Source organism: Oncorhynchus keta, chromosome 24 (assembly GCF_023373465.1).
Source record: "Oncorhynchus keta strain PuntledgeMale-10-30-2019 chromosome 24, Oket_V2, whole genome shotgun sequence".
NCBI lineage: Eukaryota > Metazoa > Chordata > Actinopteri > Salmoniformes > Salmonidae > Oncorhynchus > Oncorhynchus keta.
Window position 1 is genome coordinate 27,844,646 of NC_068444.1, and position 17,286 is coordinate 27,861,931.

At 49.4% G+C, this 17,286-nt stretch overlaps 1 protein-coding gene across 2 annotated transcripts in view; it reads left to right on the top strand.

Annotated features, from left to right (window-relative positions):
- fasn (fatty acid synthase) overlaps positions 1–17,286 on the top strand; it is a 58,432-nt gene that overhangs the window by 9,769 nt on the left and 31,377 nt on the right. For both annotated transcript variants that reach the window (XM_052478033.1, XM_052478034.1), the window contains 36 exons: positions 846–998; positions 1,242–1,415; positions 1,540–1,740; positions 1,921–2,043; positions 3,863–3,978; positions 4,174–4,308; positions 4,473–4,959; positions 5,140–5,327; positions 5,630–5,819; positions 6,077–6,171; positions 6,337–6,471; positions 6,668–6,871; positions 7,142–7,257; positions 7,530–7,705; positions 7,998–8,189; positions 8,373–8,453; positions 8,990–9,175; positions 9,371–9,550; positions 9,660–9,863; positions 10,174–10,490; positions 10,581–10,982; positions 11,192–11,356; positions 11,436–11,551; positions 11,765–11,919; positions 12,230–12,433; positions 12,546–12,696; positions 13,187–13,365; positions 13,474–13,593; positions 13,727–13,849; positions 13,952–14,175; positions 14,485–14,689; positions 14,813–14,964; positions 15,228–15,319; positions 15,510–15,904; positions 16,406–16,594; positions 16,721–16,948. In XM_052478033.1, the coding sequence (XP_052333993.1) occupies positions 846–998; positions 1,242–1,415; positions 1,540–1,740; positions 1,921–2,043; positions 3,863–3,978; positions 4,174–4,308; positions 4,473–4,959; positions 5,140–5,327; positions 5,630–5,819; positions 6,077–6,171; positions 6,337–6,471; positions 6,668–6,871; positions 7,142–7,257; positions 7,530–7,705; positions 7,998–8,189; positions 8,373–8,453; positions 8,990–9,175; positions 9,371–9,550; positions 9,660–9,863; positions 10,174–10,490; positions 10,581–10,982; positions 11,192–11,356; positions 11,436–11,551; positions 11,765–11,919; positions 12,230–12,433; positions 12,546–12,696; positions 13,187–13,365; positions 13,474–13,593; positions 13,727–13,849; positions 13,952–14,175; positions 14,485–14,689; positions 14,813–14,964; positions 15,228–15,319; positions 15,510–15,904; positions 16,406–16,594; positions 16,721–16,948 (6,753 nt within the window). The remainder of the gene's footprint in view (positions 1–845; positions 999–1,241; positions 1,416–1,539; positions 1,741–1,920; positions 2,044–3,862; positions 3,979–4,173; positions 4,309–4,472; positions 4,960–5,139; positions 5,328–5,629; positions 5,820–6,076; positions 6,172–6,336; positions 6,472–6,667; positions 6,872–7,141; positions 7,258–7,529; positions 7,706–7,997; positions 8,190–8,372; positions 8,454–8,989; positions 9,176–9,370; positions 9,551–9,659; positions 9,864–10,173; positions 10,491–10,580; positions 10,983–11,191; positions 11,357–11,435; positions 11,552–11,764; positions 11,920–12,229; positions 12,434–12,545; positions 12,697–13,186; positions 13,366–13,473; positions 13,594–13,726; positions 13,850–13,951; positions 14,176–14,484; positions 14,690–14,812; positions 14,965–15,227; positions 15,320–15,509; positions 15,905–16,405; positions 16,595–16,720; positions 16,949–17,286) is intronic.

Here is a 17,286-nt window from a genome sequence, read left to right on the forward strand (position 1 = left end):
CATAGCATCATTAATCCAGATGCTATACACATCATTGATCACAACCCACATGAACCCAAACGAGCGCTGGTAGCTGTTAGCTGTACGATGAGCCTCTGATGTGTAAGAGGTGCTCTGTAGTCGCTGAAGGTGTCTTGTCAGTGCTCTGCCCTGCTCTGCTTGCTGTTGCTTTTCACCACCTGGCTGAGGTGCTGGGCTGTTGGCACTGCTACTCCTTGGCTTGTCTTGTTTAGCTTCTCTCTCTCTCTCCTTCCTCTTTATTTCTCGTACTCTTTCTGGCTCTGCCTAATTCAGTCAGTTTTTCTTTCTTGCTCGGTCTCTCTCTCTTTCTGCCTTTCTCCCCATATTTTTCTTCTTAGCCCCGTCTCACCTTCCTAGCTGTCTCGCTCTCTTACTCCCTCGTTTGCTTGTTTTTTCTCTCTCTCTCTCTCACTCTCTCTCCTCTGTTTCCTCTCTCTGTGAATAGCACCTCTCATCAGTCAGTGCCTGGCAACCAGCTAAAGCTCGCATTCATGTACTAAAAGGCTCCGGGCGAATGGCGCCCCTAAGACCACACACCACAGGAGAGGTGGGAAAAGCAGGGATGGAGCGAGGAGAGAAAAGGAATGGAGAAAATAAGGGAGGAGAGGAAAGGCTGTCTGCATAGAATTACTGAGAGGAAGGAGTAGTCCTGCTTTAGATTGTGTATAAAATGATTACTTGAATTAATATGTTCACTATTACATTCATGGGGGAATTATCCAGTAAGTTAGTGACTACAGGTAGAACACATGCTGCCTGGGGAAACCCAGTTATCCGGTTATTTATCCCTCAATGCTCCACTTGTCATTCCCATCCATTCCCAGGTCTGTACGGTCTTCCAAAGAGGAACGGCAAGCTGAAGGACATCAGTCGGTTCGATGCTGCGTTCTTCGGGGTCCACCCCAAACAGGCCCACACCATGGACCCCCAGCTACGCCTCATGCTGGAGATCGCCTACGAAGCCATTGTAGACGGAGGTGAGGAGAGGGGTGATGAGGGGTGGATGGATGAGTAGATTTTATTTGGGAAAACTGTGTAAAGATACCAAGTCAAATATATTTGTTTATTTGGATCCCAATTAGCTGTTACTATCACAACAGCTACTCTTCCTGTCATCCACACATTTAGATTAGATTACCCACATGTCACAAAGTTAATGTTTTAAAGTTTTTGTAGACCTGTGTGTGTGAGATTCATTGGTGTAATGTGTGTGTGTACAGGTCTGAATCCGACGGAGCTGCGTGGCAGCAGGACAGGCGTCTACATCGGAGTGAGCGGCTCGGAGGCGGGCGAGGCCTTCAGCAGAGACCCAGAGGAGTTGCTAGGATACAGCATGACGGGCTGCCAGCGTGCCATGTTCGCCAACCGACTCTCCTATTTCTTTGACTTCAACGGTATGATCTCATCTAACACGGCAGTGGGTTCTCTCAAGCAGTTTTGTCACATGGTATCAATTGTCTTAATCTATCCCTAACGCTAGAGTCTCCTGAGTTTTGTCTCCTCTCTCTGTCCCTCCAGGCCCCAGCACAGCCATCGACACCGCCTGCTCCTCCAGCCTACTGGCTCTGGAGAATGCCTTCAACGCCATTCGCCACGGACACTGTGACGCCGCCCTGGTGGGCGGGGTCAACCTGCTGCTCAAGCCAAACACCTCTGTGCAGTTCATGAAGCTGGGCATGCTCAGTCCGGAAGGAACCTGCAAGTCCTTTGACTCCTCAGGTAAGAGAGGGAGAGACCTGGATCGTGTTCAAAAAATTTGCAAAGTACAGAACTAAATGTTGAAGATAAAATGCTTCTCATGCTGAAAGCACACCCACATACAGCAGCACTATTTCCTGGTCCGACCCTGAAAGCGCATTAACGTTACTTCCTGGTGCGCTCCTCTCTGTGTTCCCCCAGGAAACGGTTACTGCCGTTCGGAGGCTGCGGTGGCGGTACTGTTGACCAGACGTTCCATGGCTAAGAGAGTGTATGCCACGATACTCAACGCTGGTAACAACACTGATGGATACAAGGAGCAGGGTGAGCTGACACCCCATTATATAACACACCACGGGGGGCACCTGCCCTGTCTGGAATGAAACCCTAGACATAGCCCCTATCCCCAAGGCACTGAGGCAGACCTCACAAACCTAGGACTGTTTCCTGGTCTGATATACATCTCCAGCCCCTACCCCTTAACTTTCCCCAGATCTATAAGGATTTGATGACTGTAAGCAACATGGTTATATTTCTGCATAACCCTCTGGTAGGTTCCATATGGTTTCCACATATGATTTCCACTATATTTCTCACACCAACGTGTGGCCTGGCTTACGTAAGTGTCCTGTACTGTAAATGCCAAGCAGTAGCTCGGTAGAAATGTTATTTTTGTGGAGAAACAATTCAGTTGCATTTCACATAATGTCTTTTGGCCTATTGCCCAATAGGTTGTGAGGCCTCACTAACCCACTACGCACCCCTTGGAGAAATAGCACCACTTTTTAAGTCTCTATTCAATGTAACAGGCCCGCTACACTAGATGCGTAACTTTTATCTAACGTGAGACACTAATTTAAACGAAACCTGGGCATACGCAGCATGGCTCCATGAGAGGCTTGTGTTACTCAGCGTAAAATTACACTCTGGTTCTATTTTCAAGAATTTGACTTGTGACTCGCGCACAGGAACACTTGATAAATTAGTGGCTTTGCTCACGCTGGCAAAAAGTTCCACGTTCAGTGTGGCAGCTAAAAACCCTGTTTCCTGACGCCCCCGTGGAGATCCCCTGTAATCTGTGTTTTCCTGACGCCCCCGTGGAGATCCTCTAATCTGTGGAGATCCCCTGTAATCTGTGTTTTCCTGACGCCCCCGTGGAGATCCCCTGTAATCTGTGTTTTCCTGACGCCCCCGTGGAGATCCCCTGTAATCTGTGTTTTCTTGACGCCCCCGTGGAGATCCCCTGTAATCTGTGTTTTCCTGACGCCCCCGTGGAGATCCCCTGTAATCTGTGTTTTCCTGACGCCCCCGTGGAGATCCCCTGTAATCTGTGTTTTCTTGACGCCCCCGTGGAGATCCCCTGTAATCTGTGTTTTCTTGACGCCCCCGTGGAGATCCCCTGTAATCTGTGTTTTCTTGACGCCCCCGTGGAGATCCCCTTTAATCTGTGTTTGTGGTGTAATCTAGCTAATACCCGGCCAGATACAACTCTTTTTGAAATGTAGACCCATTAATGTGGTGTAATCGACACACACACACTAACCTTTCCCCCAATCACTCCTCACACACTTAGCACTGCAGGCATGTGTTCATATACGACCAAGCTGAAGAGGAGACACATTCTCTGGAGTGGAACACACACACACACACACAACGTTTTAGGATGTTCAATACCACACTTCACTCCCATGCCCCTCCCTCCCTCTGCTCTGCCCAGTTTGTCTGTCTTTCTGTCACACACAACAATAAACACACTCCCAGACTGGTGATCCAGTCACAGCATACCAGCCTGCAGTATTTACCAGTAAATTTGAAGTGGATGACTAAGGTACAAGGGCACCATGAGTTAATGACCCTGTAAACAGTGACATAGCTCTTAGCCACTCCGGGGAGACGTTTCCCAAGGTACAGATCTTAGGATCGGCTTTTCCTCCATCACCCCTAGCCTTTACCATTAGTGTGGAAAATGCTAAACTGACTCGAGATCAGCGTCCACGGGCAACCTTACCCTTCACCGCTCTTAGCCACTCGTGGTAGTGCACGTCTGTGACATTTGTTATACCAAATGACCTAAAAGTCATCTGAATGGCTACAAAATAATTGTTTAAATGAAGTGATGTATTGATTGGTGTGTTCTTCCCAGGTGTGACGTTCCCCTCAGGTGAGATGCAGCAGCGGCTGGTACGTTCTCTCTACCAGGAGGTCAACATCACACCTGACCAGGTGGAATACATTGAGGCCCACGGCACCGGGACCAAGGTGAACACACACACACCTATCTATCTATCTATACACACACACACAACACTTGATTCATTGTTGTTGGCTCATATCACCACCACACCCAATAACGTAATGTTCTGTGGAAGGTGTTCTGTCACATTCCTCCCCCTGATACATCTGGTTCCCTCAGTATTTGTTTCACCTGGTGACTTCCGTCCTTTCTCCTCCCAGGTCGGCGACCCGCAGGAAGTGAATGGCATTGTCAGTGTGTTCTGTCATTCAAAGCGTGACCCACTGCTCATTGGCTCCACCAAGTCCAACATGGGCCATCCAGAGCCTGCCTCCGGCCTGGCCGCGCTGGCCAAGGTAAGAACTGGAATGGTCTGGGCTAACCTCCATACAGGACAAAAAAGTGTTCTAAAGTCCCAATATGTGCAGGCAAGCCCAGCACTAACACACGTTTCTTTCTGTCTCTCTCTCTCCTTTCATATTTTTCTCCCTGTCTCTCTCTCGCTCTCCCCCTCTTCCAGGTTGTGTTGTCTCTGGAGCGAGGTGTGTGGGCTCCCAACATCCACTACAACAGCCCCAACACCGACATCCCTGCCCTTAGTGACGGCCGCCTCCGCGTCGTCAACGAGCCCATACCAGTCCGTGGCGGCATCGTTGGCATCAACTCTTTCGGATTTGGCGGCTCTAACGTTCACGTGATCCTCCGCCCCCCTGGTTTAAACACACCAAAAAGCTTTAAAGTGCCCCCCAAGACCACCTCTGTGTCCTCTCAAGTACCCAGGCTCCTCCAGGCCTGCGGCCGCACAGAGGAGGCTGTCTCCGCCCTCCTCAGCAAGGGGAAGGAACACTCGGGCGATGACAACTTCCTGTGTCTGCTGAACGAGGTGTCTGGGGTACCCACGGCGGGGATGCCCTACAGGGGCTACACTTTGATTGGCTCCAAGGATGATGTCACAGAGGTGCAGAAGACTGAGGCCACGCCCAGACCGTTGTGGTACATCTGCTCAGGTAAGAGAGAAGACAGGGGTTAGGAGAGAAGAGTTTATTCTAGCCTCAGACTAATGGTTATTGTTAGGATTGGGGGTTAATATGATCCAGGATCTGTGGTTAAGGGTAACTTCTACCTCGAATGATGAAAGCAGTGGTTTAGGAGAAAGGTGTGTGTTAACACTTGTGTGTGTATCTCAGGTATGGGCACCCAATGGGGTGGGATGGGCCGCAGTCTGATGCAGCTGCCAGAGTTCAAGGAGTCCATCTTGCGTTCGGACATAGCATTGAAGGACACTGGGATGTGTGTGTCCAGTCTGCTCATGGAGGCAGATGAGAGCACCTTCGAGGACACGGTCCAAGCCTTCGTAGGCCTTGCCGCCATACAGGTACAGCAGAGCAGCCATCTTAACTAAGGTTGGGGGGGGGGGCACTGAAACCAAAAAGCTATGGAAATAGGACTACTGTCTGTTATTTGCACAGACAAAAAGCACACAATGCCTCTGACATATCAAAGGCAATCGTGAAGATGACCATTTTAAGATGGTCCTGTGTGGCTGTTGGTAGAGCATGTGAGAAATGTATGCACGCATGACTAAGTCGCTTGGGATAAAAGCGTCTGCTGAAAGGCATATAATATTTATATTATTGTAGTATGCTCAAAAGTAACCGCTGTCTGTCCCCCTCTCAGATCGCCCAGATTGACCTGCTCCAGAAGCTGGGTCTGCAGCCGGACGGCATTGTGGGCCACAGTGTGGGAGAGCTGGCCTGTGGCTACGCAGACGGATCCCTCAGTCACAGTGAGGCTATCCTGGCAGCCTACTGGAGAGGGAGGTCCATCAAGGAGGCTAACCTGCCCCCCGGGGGCATGGCTGCAGTCGGTAAGGACCAAAAAGAGAGGGTGTTTGTTTTGCCAGATACCCTGCATCTTAGACTGTTTCCCTATGTACATACAGACATTATTGCTAGGTATTACTGCACTGTTGGAGCACCTGAGAACATATGTGTATCCACCAATAAACTTTGATTTGGGTTCATTTGTGCTTCTCTCTCTCGCCACCCTCTCTCGCTCTCGCTCTCTCCCCACACTCCTCACTTTCTCTCGCTCTCTCCCCACCCTCCTCGCTCTCTCTCTCAGGGCTGACATGGGCAGAGTGTAAGGCTCAGTGTCCCCAGGGTGTGGTTCCAGCCTGTCACAATGCTGAAGACACAGTCACCATCTCTGGCCCTGCGGTAACACATTTTGGTTCAAATCCTTGCATCTATCAATAGCTTAATGCGCTATTTTTAAACACCCTTTTTTTAATACTATACTATTGAGACCAATTCTGTCTGTAAGCTACATTTTGTCCTGTAAAAGCCTGACACTGACACGGTGCACTTGTTTTCTGTATGCAGGAGGCAGTGAGTAAGTTTGTATCAGAGCTGAAGGAGAGTGGTGTGTTTGCCAAGGAGGTTCGTAGTGCTGGTGTAGCCTTCCATTCTTACTACATGGCCTCCATCGCTCCCGCCCTGCTGGCTGCTCTCAAGAGGGTAAGACAACGTTTATGACTGTGTGGCTCAGTCCAAAACATAACACTTAAAAGAAAAATAACAAAAATTCAATTCAGGAAAGGAATTGAAACTAAATGCATGACTTGAAAAAATAGACTGCTTTCCACCTGCCTGGGAATAGAATTTCAAGTCATCTGCCAAATATACTGAAACCCCATCTCTACTCTCTTTGTAGGTGATCAAGGAGCCTAAGCAGAGGTCTGCCAGGTGGATCAGTACATCTATCCCCCAGAAGGACTGGGACAGCCCGCTGGCTCTGTACTCCTCAGCAGATTACCATTGTAATAACCTGGTCAGCCCTGTCCTCTTCCAGGAGGGCCTGAGTCTGGTGCCTGATAACGCTGTGGTGGTAGAGATAGCACCACATGCACTGCTGCAGGTTAGTATACACAATGTAGAAACACACACAAACATAGGATGGCCTGGTAAGACTGTGGGGTTCAAGACCGCACTACACACTGCTCACACAGGCTATAGAATTGTTTCTACCTTTATTTAACTAGGCAAGTCGGTTAAGAACAAATTCTTATTTAAGAGACCACTGCGCCACTCGGGAGCCCCAAGAAACACACACACACCAACCTCTGACAAAAATGCAGCATACTTATCATCATTACTGTGTGAAACCTTGCGCTGTCTACCCCTGCAGGCCATCCTGAAGCGCAGCCTGAAGCCCACGTGTTCCATCCTGCCCCTGATGAGGAGAGGCCATGCCAACAACCTGGAGTTCTTCCTCTCTCACATTGGCAAGGTCTACATGAACGGGTTAGTACCTGCTGCTGACACGCCACGCCTCTGATGATGTCATCATTATGCAACTGATTCTTTTCTCAACCTACTGTAGCTTAAACACACAGCTTTAACTGGTGTTGTGCATATTATTTTCACAATACTGCAAGATGGCCTTCACACCTTACTTTTCCATTATTTTACTCTTATAAACTCTGTTAGCCCATAGTACAAACTAAAACATGCATGTCAAAAAGCTATATTTGGGTCAGATGTCTCAATACCAAGCATCTCTCCTATGTGTCCAGGATCAACGTGGACAATAAGCAGCTGTACCCATGTGTGGAGTACCCGGTGCCCGTGGGCACCCCTCTGATCTCCCCTCTGGTGCAGTGGGACCACACCCAGACCTGGGACGTCCCCAAGGCTGAGGACTTCCCTGCTGGTTCTGGAGGGTCCACCTCAGCTACCATCTATAACATTGGTGAGAGACATACAGTGCCAGTCAAAAGTTTGGACACACCTACTCATTCAAGGGCTTTTCTTTATTTTTACTATTTTCCACATTGTAGAATAATAGTGAAGACATCAACACTATGAAATAACGCATATGGAATCATGTAGTAACCAAAAAAGTGTTAAACAAAACAAAATATATTTTATATTTGAGATTCTTCAATGTAGCCTCACTTTGCCTTGGTGACAGCTTTGCACACCGATACAGTATAGACACAGAATACACAGACAATAACATAGTTGATCTCCTCTCCCCGCAGACATGAATCCAGAGTCTCCAGACTACTATATGATTGGCCACTGCATCGACGGGCGTGTCCTGTACCCAGCGACGGGTTATCTGGTACTGGCCTGGAGGACCCTGATGAGGAGCCTTGGCGTTGTCATGGAAACCACCCCTGTCACCTTCGAGGACGTCACCATCCACAGGGCCACCATCTTACCCAAGACCGGTGAGGGAGGGACGGATGGCGAAGGGAGGGGAGGCGTTTGATCATTGGTTGTCTGTCACATCAAGGGTGTCTATTTGGGGTGTCAAACTTTTACTGTGGTTCATTTATTACCTTTCTTCATTTATTACCTGCTTTGTCTCGCTCCCTTTTCTCTCTTACTCCTTCCCCACTTCTCACTGTCAGGTTCAGTCCAGTTGGAGGTGCGTCTCATGCCCGCCACCAGTCGATTTGAGGTCTCCGAGAATGGCAACCTGGCTGTCAGTGGTACGCATACTTTATACTCTCCTATAAGCGTCCAAGATACATGTTTGATATGTAAAAGATGGCTTTTATGTGCTCTGTTACATGGTAATAGCTAGTGTATATGGACTCATTCAATCTCTTACATATTATAAACTGGGTGGTTAGAGCCCTGAATGCTGATTGGCTGACAGCCGGGGTATATCAGACTGTACCATAGGTATGATTGATTTTTTTTTTTTTTTTTTACTGCTCTAATAACGTTGGTAACCAGTTTATAATAGCAATAAGGCACCTCGGGAGTTTGTGGTATATTGCCAATATACCACGGCTACGGGCTGTGTCCAGGCACTCCGCGTTGCGTCGTACTTCAGAACAGCCCTTGGCCGTGGTATATTGGCAATATGCCACAAACCCCTGAGGTGCCTTATTGCTTAAATAGCAACTAGTGTATACAACCATTCAATGTTTATGACATAGTAATAGAGAGGATAAACTCTACATGCTTTCTCCTTGGTCCTCCTCAGTCACCTATCCCATACTTCTCTCTGTCTGTGCAGGCAAGGTGAGCATTCTGGAGGATGCTGCTCTGGACTCATTCCACTCTGAGATTGGTAAGCCTGTCACTGGGGATGATGGTGACCCCAAACTGCGCCTGACAGCCCATGACATCTACAAGGAGCTCCGTCTCCGTGGTTATGACTACGGCAAGACTTTCCAGGGCATCCTGGAGTCCAACAATGCAGGTGTGTGTGTGTGTGTGTGTGTGTGTGTGTGTGTGTGTGTGTGTGTGTGTGTGTGAGAAAAAGTTAAACCATTGTGAACCTCTTTATGAAATAGTTGCTTCCCAGTATTAAGTAGGCTATGGTGGCTTGTTGTAGATTGTACTATGTTATTGGTTGACTGGTTTCCCTCTGCTCTATCCTTGACTCTGGCTGTAGGTGACAGTGGGAAGCTGCAGTGGACCGGTAACTGGGTGACCTTCCTGGACACCATGCTGCAGATGATCGTGGTTGGCCTATCAGGACGCAGCCTTCGCCTGCCAACGCGGATCCGCTCTGTGTGTGTCGACCCCACCGTCCACCAGGAGAGGGTCACTGAATACGGAGAGGCTAAGAAAGGTATTGAAATAAAACATGTCCACAGGCCCACCACAAACACCGTCTTGACTCACTTAAGGATGCCGTTTTATTTTTTTTACTGTTTTTCTATCTTCTCTCCATCACCTAGCCGTGGTCGTCCACGTCAACCGTTGCCTTGACAACATTGTTGCGGGCGGAGTGCAAATCTGTGGTCTCCACGCCACGGTGGCACCGCGTCGCCAACAGCAACAGAGCCCGCCCACCCTGGAGGAGTTTTTGTTTGTGCCCTACCTAGAGACAGAATGCCTGTCAGCCAATGAGAAGTTGGGAAACCAGCTCAAGAACTGCAAAGGTTAGAGTTCATGTTTGTTGGCTACCTTTATCATCCAAACAGTGGGAAGTCATTTTGCTTTCAGATTCAATGTTTAAAATCACAGTTAACATTTTTTTATAATAGGTAGCAATTCTCCCACTATTCTCTCTTTCTACAACACATACACAAAAAAAGGAATGACTGTCCTTACATCGTGAGACTATGTAAACAGAGAAATTGCAAATCTGATGTCAAAGAAGGCAGATATTACTTGACATTTTGTTAGTTTAAAAAGGCCATAGTAAATTGATTACCCTCTGTCTGACCCTTGGTTCATGCATCTCTCTAGGTCTGATCCACAAGCTGCAGAAGAAGCTGGCTCCTCAGGGCGTTAAGCTCTCCATCCCTGGTCTAGGGGGGGTGTCTGGCCCTGCTGTCCCCAGCCCTGAGTCCGCTGAACCTGGCTTGCTGCGGCTGCTGTCCCTGCTTTGTGGTCTAGAGCTGAACGGTAACCTGCGGTCAGAGCTGGAGCAGACTGTTGAGAAGGAGAGGGGTTGTCTCCTCCAGGACCCCCTGCTACATGGTCTACTGGATGGCCCAGCCCTCAGACACTGTTTGGACACAGCCCTGGAGAACACTACCCCCGGGAAGATCAAAGTCCTGGAGGTGAGAACAAAGATGTGATACAGCAGAGGTCATGAGCGCTCGCTCTCACGCCCTCCTCTCTAACCCCTGCTCTGTCTCGCCCCACCTCAGGCCCTCTCCAACGACGGCCATCTCTTCTCCCGTGCCGTGCCCCTCCTTAACATCCAGCCCATGCTCCGCCTCGACTACGTCGCCACTGCCGCTACCCTCGACCTCCTGACCCCCCACCAGACCACCCTGGATGCCATGGGGGTCACCTCAGCCCAGTGGGACCCCCAGCAGGGCCCTGTGCCCGGGGGTGCGATCGGTGGGGCCGACCTGGTGGTGTGTAACCACGCCTGGGGTCCCCTGGGGGCCGGGGCTGAGGTGGTGGTGGGGAACCTGGCCTCGGGGGCCAAGGAGGGGGGCTTTGTGATGCTCCACACCCTGCTGAAGGGAGAGACGCTGGGAGAGATGGTGGCATTCCTCACCTCCAAGGACAGTCAGAACAACCAGCAGAGACTGCTCTCCCAGGTCAGTTACACTGCAGTAGAAAACTGATACCCAGATGAATCCTTAGCCCCCCAGCCTCCCTTCAGATATTAAAGCAGGGCCACACATTACACTATTAGCTTCAGTCAGTGTTTAGTGAGTGAGGATACATAAACTGGCCATACATATGGTCTCATTTGTGACATTTTATTACCTATGATGTCTAATACTGTCATTGTTCTCTTCTCTAGACTGAGTGGGAGAAAGCCTTCTCTGATGCGTCTCTCAACTTGGTGGCTGTCAGGAAGTCATTTTATGGCTCTGCCTTATTCCTGTGTCGCCGTCGGTTACCCAGCCAACTGCCCATCTTCCTGCCTGTGGACAGCATGGACTACCAGTGGGTGGAAACACTCAAGGTGAACGAAATGTCTGTCTCTGTGTTAATAACTCCTTAATAAGTGCTTATAAGCCCTTACAGCGCTCTCTTCCCCCCAGACAACGTTGGCTGAGCCCTCAGACTCTCCGGTCTGGCTGACTGCTACCCAGGGTCACTCTGGGGTGGTGGGCATGGTCAACTGTCTACGCCAGGAGCCCGGGGGCAGCCGCATACGGTGAGACTAAAGCCTGGTCTGAAAAAAAAACCTTGGCTCTTCCCCTTGACACTTGATCTGAAAGGATTGGGTTGGTATTGGCAGTTTTAAAAGCACAGATGTATATATTCTAAAGGTAATCGCTCCATCTTGCTCTCGGGTAGGCTGTGAATCATACAGTGAGTCAGACTAATGCTGTACTTCTCTCTCCTCATCTCTATTCTCTCTCTCCAGGTGTGCATTTGTATCAAATCTGTGTGAATCTTCTGCGGTGCCCACCCTGCAGCCTGCCCATAATTCCATGCGGTCTGTGCTGGAGGGAGACCTGTGTATGAACGTGTTCAGGGATGGACACTGGGGAGTGTTCAGACACCAGCTCATCTCTCAGGGTACGACAACCACACCACCATCTCCCCTCTCTCTTGTTCTTGCTCTAGCAAGATCTCAAAAGTTACACCCCATGAGATATCTTGAGAGAACTTTCACACATTCAGTCATTGCATAGGAGCTTGATGATAGAATTGCAGTGAAAAGAAAGTGCTTCCCTAATGATAAACACTACATTTTCTGATAGTCACAGACTAGCCCTAGGCCCAAGAATATGCTGATTTAAAACATTAATCTTGGACAATAATGGATTCTAAATCTTCTGTTGATCATGCTGCAAAGCTTAATACCTCTTTCTCATTCTCTCCTCAGATCTGAGTGAGGAGTTGACAGAGCAGGCTTACGTTAATGTGTTGACCCGTGGTGACCTCTCCTCACTGCGTTGGATCGCCTCGCCCCTCCGTCATTTTGTGGCGAGCAGCCCCCATGTGCAGCTGTGTCGCGTCTACTACAGCTCCCTCAACTTCAGAGACATCATGCTGGCCACCGGGAAACTGCCACCGGACGCCATCCCAGGTAAGGAACACACACACACACACACACAGACATGTCCTCTAGGAAACTGCCTTTGAAGCTATACCAGTAAGGAACACTGTCTTTTACACACACATCTGATTTCCCTCTGTAGGTGACCTGGCCCTACAGCAGTGCATGTTGGGTATGGAGTTCTCGGGTCGTGACCCCAGCGGTCGGCGTGTGATGGGGCTGCTGCCTGCTAAAGGCCTGGCCACCTGCGTTGACGCTGACACACGCTTCCTCTGGGACATCCCAGATGGCTGGTAAAACAATGCGCCTACCCCAAATCACACCCTATTCCGTACATTATGTAGTGCATTTGAGTAAAAGTGCTTGCCTACGATCAGTTTTGCATTTCAAAATAATAATGAATAAAAGGGGGGAACTGATCCTAGATCAGCATTCCAATACTTTGTGAATACAGGCCCAGAGCCACAAACGACCTCGTATGGAGACACTGTTTTGGGATCTTGACTAACAGACTGAGTGGTGTACTACAAACCAGCATCAATGAGTTATCCGGCTAACTTTTATAAACAACCAGAAATAACTATTAAAGCTGAACATATTTATGTGTGTTTGGTTGTTGTCGACTAGACCATGCCCATTTCAAGTGTATACTTCGGAGAGAGAAAAAGTTATTTCAGAATATTTCTGTAAATTAGATCCCACTTTGTAGTATTCCACTTTTTGTTGACATTTAGCTTTATGACTAAGTTATTGTTGTAAGTAACTTATGTTCTCGCTCTCTAGGACCCTGGAGCAGGCAGCGTCGGTGCCGGTGGTCTACGCCACAGCCTACTATTCCCTGGTGGTCCGAGGCAGGCTCCGTCCAGGGGAGAGTGTTCTCATCCACTCAGGGTCAGGGGGCGTCGGCCAGGCTGCCATCTCCATCGCACTCAGCCAGCGCTGTAGGGTCTTCACTACTGTTGGTGAGTACCAGAGACCTGTAGGTACACACACACTTGGCCTGTTAATGTCAGAATTGTCAGTGCATTTAGCCGTAGATGTCTTTCTGTAACCTGTGTTCTTTGTCTCAGGTTCAGCAGAGAAGCGTGCCTACCTACAGGAGCGTTTCCCCCAGCTCACCTCGGAGTCCTTTGCCAACTCTAGAGACGCCACCTTCGAACAGCACGTCCTGCTACACACACAGGGAAAAGGTCAGACACACAGACACGCTTTAAACATCAGCTCCTATTCAAACTTGCCTCACTCAAACACACGAAACATGCCAACTATACAACATGATATGCCACTCACTCACTCACATGTTCTTGTGTATCCTGTCTGTAGGAGTGGATATGGTGTTGAACTCCCTGGCTGAAGAGAAGCTGCAGGCCAGTCTTCGCTGTCTGGCTCGACACGGACGCTTCCTGGAGATCGGCAAATACGACCTGTCCAACAACTCCCCTCTGGGTCAGTGCACTGCAACTGCTCTCCATGGCAGCCATTTTGTGTCTGACTCACTGTGCCACTGCAGCTGTTCTAATGTCTGACATGCGTCCCTGTTTCCCTCAGGTATGGCTCTCTTCCTGAAGAACGTGGCGTTCCATGGGATCCTATTGGACGCCCTGTTTGAGGAGGGGAACAGGGAGTGGGAGGAGGTGTCCCAGCTGCTGAAGGGGGGCATTGTGGGAGGTGTCGTCAAGCCACTGAGGACTACGGTGTTTGAAAGAGACCAGGTGGAGGAGGCCTTCAGATACATGGCCCAGGGAAAACACATCGGCAAAGTCCTGCTGCAGGTCAGTTACTCAACAACTCCCCCTCTTCCATATTCATTCACACTTTCTTTTACTATCTCCTCAACTCTCTCTTTTAGACCGGTCCATCTATTATAACACTGTTATTACCACTTATTATACTCTTGATACATGACGGTTTATTACAATCCACTTGGTGTGTGTTGGGTCTGACGTGGTGGCAGATACCCTAGAGGTTAAGAGCGTTGGGCAAGTAATTATAGGTTAAAGCTTGCTGGTTGAAAAATCTAGGCAAGGCACTTAACCTCTAATTGTCTGCTAAATTACTCAAATGTAAATGTGTGTCTCTAGGTGCGTTCTGAGGAGAAGGGTGGTGGTACTCAGGCGGTGGGCTCGCCCCTCTCCCTCCCCGCCATCTGCCGTACCTTCTGCCCTGCTTCCCACTCTTACATCATCACCGGGGGACTGGGCGGCTTTGGCTTGGAGCTCGCTCATTGGCTGACGGAGCGAGGCGCCCGCAAACTGGTGCTCACCTCCAGATCGGGCATCCGCAACGGTAAGAGATAAGAACTCAGAACTTTATTGTAACACACCAGCAAAGCCATTGTGGTGTTACATTAGCTGCAGACTTGTTGTTTGTGATAGTCCAGTCACTTTTAATGTTGGTTCACATTGCTAGGTTACCAGGCGAAGCGCGTGCGTGAGTGGCAGGGGATGGGTGTGCAGGTGCTGGTATCCACCAGTGATGTCAGCACCCTGGAGGGGGCGGAGCGGCTCATCAATGAGGCCTGCAGGCTGGGGCCTGTGGGAGGAGTCTTCCACCTCGCCATGGTAATGCCCCCCCCCACCTGTACACTGTTGCTTTTTGTTTTCACCTGTCCCTCTCTCAACTCCCATACCTCTCTCTCAACTCCCATACCTCTCTCTCAACTCCCATACCTCTCTCTCAACTCCCATACCTCGCTCGCTCACCTACCTACCTCGCTCGCTCACCTACCTACCACTCTCTCTCACCTACCTACCTCTCTCTCCCCTGTGCCTCCCACCTCTCTTGCTCTCTCACCTGTCTTTTTTCTCCTGTCTATGTGTACCAGGTGTTGAAGGATGGCATGTTGGAGAATCTGACTCCTCAGCTGTTCCTGGATGTCAACAAACCCAAATACAACGGAACCCTCCACCTGGACAGGTAAGACGATACACTCATGCATAGCAGTTAGCTTAGAGATCACTCCTCCTGGTGCTTCTGTACTTCTGCTGATATTTACCAGTCTTTCCATTATAAGGATCTGTCAATATCCAATGTTTTGGAGGAACAGAAAATCCAAAAGCAGTCAAAGGTAATCAAAGGTTTTCCTTCCTTTCTCCCTCTTTCTTAGGGTGACCAGAAAGCTGTGTCCAGACCTCAGCTACTTTGTAGCCTTCTCCTCTGTGAGCTGCGGCCGCGGCAACGCCGGCCAAAGTAACTACGGTTACGCCAATTCCGCCATGGAGCGCGTGTGCGAGCAGCGACGCCACGACGGCCTGCCCGGATTGGCCGTCCAGTGGGGCGCCATCGGCGACGTGGGTGTTGTCCTGGAGACCATGGGCGGCAACGACGTGGTGGTGGGCGGGACTCTCCCGCAGCGCATCACTTCCTGTCTGGAGGTGCTGGACCGCTTCTTGTGCGAGCGGCGTCCGGTGATGTCGAGCTTCGTGCTGGCAGAGAGGAGCGTGGTGAAGAGCGAAGGAACAGGACAGAGAGACCTGGTGGAGGCTGTCGCTCATATACTGGGTAAATCCCTCATCACCCATACACCTCCATACAACTAACCCTATAATAAACCTCAGACAGAGACCTGCGGGGCGTACTAGAAAGCAGGATCAAGGAGTACGCCAGCTAACCTTAAAATGAGCATGATCTAATTGACTGAACAAGAAAAACACATTTGTATGTCAGTTTAGCTTTCTCGATGAACCAGAAAATAAGTCGTTTTTTTTTTCTGCTTGTTTATCCAAGGTAGCTGGCTAACTCATAGATCCTGCTTTGTAGTATATCCCCCTAGTGGAGGCTGTGCCTCACATACTGGATAGGACTAGATGAATAATGTCACTCATCACCTGTACACTTCCACCACCATGAAACCAGCTTTAGATTCTTCCTGAAGTTGCCCCATCACAGCTGATGGGTGGACTGCTGTTGTGTTTATATCAATAGATTTGAAGCTGGTTTAGGTCTTTTCATTCCATGTGTAACTCCCTGGTTATTTCTCCCTCTCCCCTGTCCCCTTTTCAGGTGTGCGTGATGTCAGCAGCCTAAATGCTGACGCCTCATTGGCTGATCTGGGTCTGGACTCTCTGATGGGTGTGGAGGTGCGTCAGACACTGGAGCGCGATTATGACATCGTCATGGCAATGAGGGAGATCCGACAGCTCACCATCAACAAGCTCCGAGAGCTGTCCAGCCAACCGGCGGGAACAGCAGGTGTGTGTGTGTGTGTGTGTGTGTATACACAAACACTGTAAGCAATAATGACTTTGTATAGTTAGGAAGCGTATGTGTGTCATGGATTTACGTGTACTTTTTCTCTCTCTCTCTCCGTCTCTCCAGAGTCCTGTCAGTCTCCAGTGAAGAAGGGAGGTGTGCGTTCTCTGTTGGAGTCGGACCTCAGTTTGATGCTGGTCAACCCAGACGGTCCCACTGTCTCACGTCTCAACGAGGTGCAGAGTGCTGAGCGCCCGCTGTTCCTGGTCCACCCTATAGAGGGCTCCATCGCTGCCTTCCACACACTCACCGCCAAGCTCAGTGTGCCCTGCTACGGCCTGCAGTGCACTAAAGGTACACACACAGGAACAAACTCCCTCTCTCTCTCTCAATTACACTGATTTTTTTCTCTCTCTCTCTCTATCACACTGATTTTTCTCTCTCTCTCTATCACACTGATTTTTTTCTCTCTCTCTCTCTATCACACTGATTTTTTTCTCTCTCTCTCTATCACACTGATTTTTTTCTCTCTCTCTCGCAATCACACTGATTTTTTCTCTCTCTCTCTCTCAATCACACTGATTTTTTTCTCTCTCAATCACACTGATTTTTTCTCTCTCTCTCTCTCAATCACACTGATTTTTTTCTCTCTCAATCACACTGATTTTTTTCTCTCTCAATCACACTGATTT